Genomic DNA, 6,892 nt, shown 5'->3' with positions numbered 1-6,892 from the left:
CATGTAAAAAAGATTAAAAAGAGCAGGAACTGTGCAAGGTTTGTAATTTATTCAAGGCTGCAGAGTCAGAAGTGCCGTTATTTCATGTAACAGCCAGCCATCGAATTAGTGGGGTTAGGATCCCACCTTTCAGCATGAAATCCATTCATGAATTATGTTCTTTATGTTTGGTTAGAAACTACAAGAGGAAAAATCCCATAACATGGCGGGGGGAAGAAAAATTGGCCATGGAAATACAATTAAAAGCTTCCCAGCCTGTCTCAGTCTTCAAGGATATATATTCTGCAAGACTGTTCCCATGATGCAAAGGAGACCTTGGCCTTAACGGTAAACTAATGTCAGGACATCAGAATGACTGGACAGAACACATTTTATTCTAACTAGGGTTTAAATGGCAAGTAAATAGTAGGGCCTGCCCTTATTTTAATGGACCAATTACATAATGGAGATCCTTCAACTTCACATTCCAACAACTATGGCTTCTTCCAGTAACAACAGAATTTTCATGCAAAATATTTTAAAAATTCACTTTTTCAGAAATTTAATTACTCCTTATGAAATAAAGGCAATAAACTGATACCAAGCAACATTTCATTACATGTCAGACAATTCTGTCAGTTCATAATAGCAGTCCATGTCTGCAGGGAAGCGATACTCAGTCCAAACTTGCTGCTTTAGCATATTAGCCTAACAAAATGCTATGTGTCAAAATCACTGATTTATCTTGTTTGGAGTTTTTGAGAAGTTGAGATTTTAGAACAATTTTTGTACTTTGTTTCATATTTGAGCAATTCAGATAAACTATCAGTCTTCCTATGAAAGGAACACTTAAAACATTATGCAAAAAAACAACCTACCCCATGAGCACAGGCAGAAACCCAGATAACATTTTTTGAAATCTACAAAGGTAGGTTTTGGAAAGCACCCAAGATACCTCAATTTTATTTCCACTACTCAAAATATTTTTTCCCCTTTTAGAAAGCCTGTATGGAGTCTTTGTTACTAAGTAAATGAATTTAGAAGTCAAATTCTCTCACTACACATGACTTAACTTGCCAATTTTTTAGGATCCAAAATGTGGTCCAAAAAAGGATTCAGGCATATATTTTTAATGGTTAAGCACTTCATCATGATCCTTTCCTAGGAGCTGCATACATGACTGAACACAAAGCAGAATTCTGTACCACCTACTCAGAAACAGCAAACATCCAAGTAGCTCCTTCACGCTGGAAGGAAGATTCTCAAAACACCAATGTGTTGAGCTGAAAGTCTTCCAAGCTTCTTTTGAGCTTATTTAGACTGTTTTAGACCCATTTTAGAGGTGAGATTCAATTTCAACCAGCCAGGATTGCAGATCTGTATTCCTGACCCCAATATTGGTTCCAGGCACCCCTAACACAGTCAGGAGCTGGCAGCCAGGCTCTTGTCACTGCACAGGGACCTGAAGGCCACTGTCACTCCTCTCACAGCAGCCTGGCTGTGCACACCCACGGCCACAGAGCATCTGCTGCTGTCTAACCCTGCAGCAGCCGTCCTGGGCATGCTCCACACTGCTGCCCAGGGTACACAGAGGGGCTCTGGCTGCACAGCGCCCCTTGCAAAACAAACCATCATGAGACAGATTAAATCAGGAACCCTGAAGTGAGAAGTCCCATGAAATCCAGACACTATCTGTAGCCTTAAATGCCCCTTCAGGCACAATAGAGCAAGCACTGTAATAATTCTATACCTCTTAAAAATATGTATTTGCACATGAGGACTCTCACTGACTTAATTCTGAACCCTCATCCGGAGGTTTCTTCGCATGAATAAGATCCAAATAACTGTATAAGTCCATAAGTAAATTCAGCAGAAAGTGTAGCTAAGATAGACATTGCATTAGTCAAATAACTTCATTAGGATCTAAGATTCATTGTTCACATCCTTTAACTCAACTGAAGTTACATAGAAATCAGCTAGGGAAGTATCATTAAGGAAAAGCTGGCTTCTCTTTTGTCTTAAAAAACTTTTTATACAAAAAGCAAATTTATAAAAGCAGAACCATGGCTTCCTGATGTGTACTATCAAAATGAAAATAAATAAACCAAGAAATTGCTAAAGAGTTATGTAAAAAAATTTCAGACTGTACTAGTCACTCAAAAAACCTTTAGTGGCTGGACATATACTTCATTAGTTGCTTAGGAAGAAGACAAGACAGAAGGTTGGTTAAAGAAATTACAAACCTATTTTCAAAGGAATTATTAATGTCTTTCCCAGAGTTTTCCCACTTGTAAAATCAAATACTATTTTGATTTACTACTACTTAGTTTTAAGCCAGCCTGTCCCCAGATTTTACTACTTCACTGGGCTACTCAAAATATATTTGATCACTGTAAAATTTACCTGTTTGCAAAACACTTGTCTACACATTTTTCAGCCTCCTTCTCCAGCGTCACAGCACATGTTGCAGTTGAGATGGACACGGACTGTTTTAGACCCATTTTAGAGGTGAGATTCAATTTCAACCAGCCAGGATTGCAGATCTGTATTCCTGACCCCAATATTGGTTCCAGGCACCCCTAACACAGTCAGGAGCTGGCAGCCAGGCTCTTGTCACTGCACAGGGACCTGAAGGCCACTGTCACTCCTCTCACAGCAGCCTGGCTGTGCACACCCACGGCCACAGAGCATCTGCTGCTGTCTAACCCTGCAGCAGCCGTCCTGGGCATGCTCCACACTGCTGCCCAGGGTACACAGAGGGGCTCTGGCTGCACAGCGCCCCTTGCAAAACAAACCATCATGAGACAGATTAAATCAGGAACCCTGAAGTGAGAAGTCCCATGAAATCCAGACACTATCTGTAGCCTTAAATGCCCCTTCAGGAACAATAGAGCAAGCACTGTAATAATTCTATACCTCTTAAAAATATGTATTTGCACATGAGGACTCTCACTGACTTAATTCTGAACCCTCATCCGGAGGTTTCTTCGCATGAATAAGATCCAAATAACTGTATAAGTCCATAAGTAAATTCAGCAGAAAGTGTAGCTAAGATAGACATTGCATTAGTCAAATAACTTCATTAGGATCTAAGATTCATTGTTCACATCCTTTAACTCAACTGAAGTTACATAGAAATCAGCTAGGGAAGTATCATTAAGGAAAAGCTGGCTTCTCTTTTGTCTTAAAAAACTTTTTATACAAAAAGCAAATTTATAAAAGCAGAACCATGGCTTCCTGATGTGTACTATCAAAATGAAAATAAATAAACCAAGAAATTGCTAAAGAGTTATGTAAAAAAATTTCAGACTGTACTAGTCACTCAAAAAACCTTTAGTGGCTGGACATATACTTCATTAGTTGCTTAGGAAGAAGACAAGACAGAAGGTTGGTTAAAGAAATTACAAACCTATTTTCAAAGGAATTATTAATGTCTTTCCCAGAGTTTTCCCACTTGTAAAATCAAATACTATTTTGATTTACTACTACTTAGTTTTAAGCCAGCCTGTCCCCAGATTTTACTACTTAACTGGGCTACTCAAAATATATTTGATCACTGTAAAATTTACCTGTTTGCAAAACACTTGTCTACACATTTTTCAGCCTCCTTCTCCAGCGTCACAGCACATGTTGCAGTTGAGATGGACACGATACAGAGAATATCATCATACAATTTCAGAAAGCTTCAACCCACACAGAGTAACATCACTCCACTTTAGAAAGCTGCAAGCATCTGCCCTTCTGATTCTTCAGCCCAGCCTTTTATCCCCTCCTGTTGATGCACTGCACCTGTGTGCCCTCTGCTCCCTTTGGTGGTTGGTCAGTGCCCCTGGGCACTCCATGGCTCATCAGCTCCAATAGGATTCACCTGCTGCTCACAGCTGCAGCCCATTGGGGATGAGGCTCAGCCCAGCCCCACCCCAATCACCACAAACTACCTACACCTACAGGACCTGCACCTCTTCACTCAGCATCTCCCTCCATCAGGAGCATTCACTCCACAATTTCACATTTGCTGTGCAGCTCAGTGTCTCTTGCACTCCTTCAATGCTTTCAAAGAGATAAATTTGCAGGCACTGTCCTTTCTGCTGAGAGATGGTTAAAACAGACCATTTCTTTTGTTACAAAAGCCTGGCCTCAGTGATCCACACACACTGACACCACCACTCAGCTCTGCTTGTTTGGGAAAGCAGCCAAACAGCTGAAGAGGCAGAAAGAAAAACCCACAGACCATCAGTGCGTGCAGAACACAGCAGCTATTTATTGCTCAGCATCCAGGTCGTTCTAACACCACTGTGATTCTCCTGCACACAAATCTGCACTCAAGTACTGATGCAGAGCTTGCCTCTTTCTTGCAGGGGCCTTTCCAAACCCAGCAGAAAAGTTCCCTGAGTTAGCAGAGCCATTGCCTCTCCAGCTCCTGTGCTCATTTCCCAGCACTCCCAGAACAATGGATGAGGATGCAATAGCAGGAGCCTCATGAGAAAGGTCACATGCAAATACTCAATAGGTAATAACAGCTTAATGATAGGGGAAAAAAAATAAGGTCAAATTAATTCCTTTGACTTAGCTTCTCCCCATAACCTATGGACAGGAAAGGAATCTGATGGTTTACAAAAGTAGAGTCACACTGAACACATATGAAATCTGTGAAAATAAACTTATGCAAAACAGAGATGCAGCTATTGCCATAAAAATGCAATTGTGACTCTGAATTTTGAGACTGAATCATTAATGTTGGGAAGTCCAAATTCCTGCTTAAACAGGGATAGCAGTAAGTTTTTTCCCTTACCTCCAGAGCAATAATCTCTGGATAGGGCATCTAAAATAAGCATGTATGCATGTGGCAGAGCTGCCTTACAATAATACTGTTGCTAAAACTGAATTTAAAAAAATAAACAAAAAAAAAAAACTGCTTTCAAAACTTAGGCCTATTTAATTTGCTTTCCAGAAAACATACAATGAAAACTTAGGAACACTTTTTAATAGATCCATTTTGACAACAAATGGGATACTCTATTTCACTTATTTCCAATCTATTCTCTTCAGCTGAGGTCTTCATTAATTATTTTTAGCAATTAGAAAATCCATTAGCAAACTATTTATTCAAACCCCTAAGTGAAATAAATTCAAGTTCAAATAGTTTGAAATAGTCCTTGAAGTAGTTTTTTAGATGCTCCAAGTATAAATGTTTGCCTATATTTTATCCTACATAGGGACTACATGTTATTACTTTTGTACTATTTATTGAGTATACAAATGAAACTACATGGAAGTGGGAAAAAAACCACAAGGTTAGAGACAAGCAGTGAGTAGTGTGTGATGAACAGTCAGCTTGGAAAAGCTGCAGTTTGGCTGTTCTTTTCAAAGACCTGCAGATATTCTTTCAGCTGTTCTTTGTTCACCTAGAAAGAACTCATCCAAGCCCAGAAGAATCTTTGCCTTTTAAGTTGCAGAGAGGGCAAAAATTATAATTTCATTTGCTTTTCATCCAAGCTAGTGACATGAGAATTACAAGTAGGAGGAAAACTCTTCGTTTTTGTTTTCATAGGAAACTGGCGCTGCCCTCAGATGTACCAAAAACATGGCACACCCTGCTGCTCTTACCAAACTGATTTTGGTAAGCAGCAGCATGGATCCATGTGTTCTGGAACACCAGAAGGCATCACATGTGGCTCGAGGAGCAGCTTTGGCTAACGTGCCAAACGTGGCACAGTGACCAGCAAATTGATTCTATTCAGCTGCAACCAGGACTTGTGGAGACCCCATCTCTAGAGACAGCTACTCACAGATATACCTGTCTGAATAATACCTATAAGTATTATTTCTTCATAATTTTGGCCTCTTCCCATATCATTCTATATACACAGGGATATTAAAAAACATTAAAATAAGCTTCAAGTCAATGGGAATTTTATACCCAAAATTTTGGCATTTCCTTCTTACCATTACAAAATTAACAGATCAGATGTAATTTCATTCTCAACTACAACACCACACTTGTTTTTAATACATTCAGAAAACATTAAACTTGTAATGTTTCTCTATATTTAACAGTACTTACTCCATTTAGTTTTTTTCTAATGTAATTCCCTGTATTTATTTCTTCCAGTTTTATAATGCACAGGCATATCTCCTCTGAACATTTAATAATAGCATAAACTCACATGCAGTAAGAAAGCCTATTTTATAAAAAACTACAAATGGTCTACATAAAGGAACAATTATTTATTACTCAGTAGTGTAAGTGGAGATATTTCAGAGGATATTTATTATCATGCATTTGCTGTGAGTGCTCTTGTAGCTCTGCCACAGCAGAGCCTGCATGATGCCAGTGGCTTGCTGAGTCCTGATGGGAGGACTCACTGAGCTCCCTGGAATGGGTTTCCCCTTCTCCTTTCACACACACTGAACTTCCAGTAAAAAGAATGATATAATAAGAACAAAGCACTCTGGAGAACATCAGAGAAGGATCTCTGAGACAGAGATGGCAGACAGCCATGCTGCATCCAGAATGTCTTTAAGGAAAAATGAACAAAGCGAGACTGTAGTTAAAAAGAAATAGATACTCCTGTCCTTCAGTAGCTGATCTTCAATTATTAGACACAGTAATTTATTGCTGGGTGAGATTTACTTTATCACTGCATTACCATGTTTAAAGGACGGCTACAAAGAAGACAGAAACTTCTTGTTTACAAACAATCCCAGGGAAAAATTGAGGAACATGGGGTACAAGTTTATCCAGGGAAGATTCCAAAAGGAACATTTTTCAGAATAAGAACCATTATCCATTGGAATAATCTCCTGAATGAAGTGGTAGATTCCCCAGCACGAGACACTTTCAAAATTTGGCTGGACAGAGTTCTGGTCCATCTTGTCCAGACCCTGCCTTTGTCAAGAAATATTGGACCAG

The 6,892-nt window shown here is 39.3% G+C and overlaps 1 protein-coding gene across 1 annotated transcript in view; it reads right to left on the bottom strand.

Annotated features, from left to right (window-relative positions):
- NRG3 (neuregulin 3) overlaps nucleotides 1-2,480 on the bottom strand; it is a 224,046-nt gene extending 221,566 nt beyond the window's left edge. Inside the window, exons 1-2 of the mRNA XM_014309231.2 lie at nucleotides 2,383-2,480; nucleotides 1,771-1,823 (exon numbers count right to left, since the gene is read on the bottom strand). Coding sequence (XP_014164706.1) covers nucleotides 1,771-1,823; nucleotides 2,383-2,480 — 151 coding nt within the window. The remainder of the gene's footprint in view (nucleotides 1-1,770; nucleotides 1,824-2,382) is intronic.
- Between the last annotated feature and the right edge of the window lie 4,412 nt (nucleotides 2,481-6,892).

The sequence above is a fragment of the Geospiza fortis genome, unplaced genomic scaffold (genome assembly GCF_000277835.1).
Source record: "Geospiza fortis unplaced genomic scaffold, GeoFor_1.0 scaffold130, whole genome shotgun sequence".
Lineage (NCBI taxonomy): Eukaryota > Metazoa > Chordata > Aves > Passeriformes > Thraupidae > Geospiza > Geospiza fortis.
The sequence above is the reverse complement of the archived record's forward strand: the minus strand, read 5'-3'. Positions and strand labels throughout refer to the sequence as shown.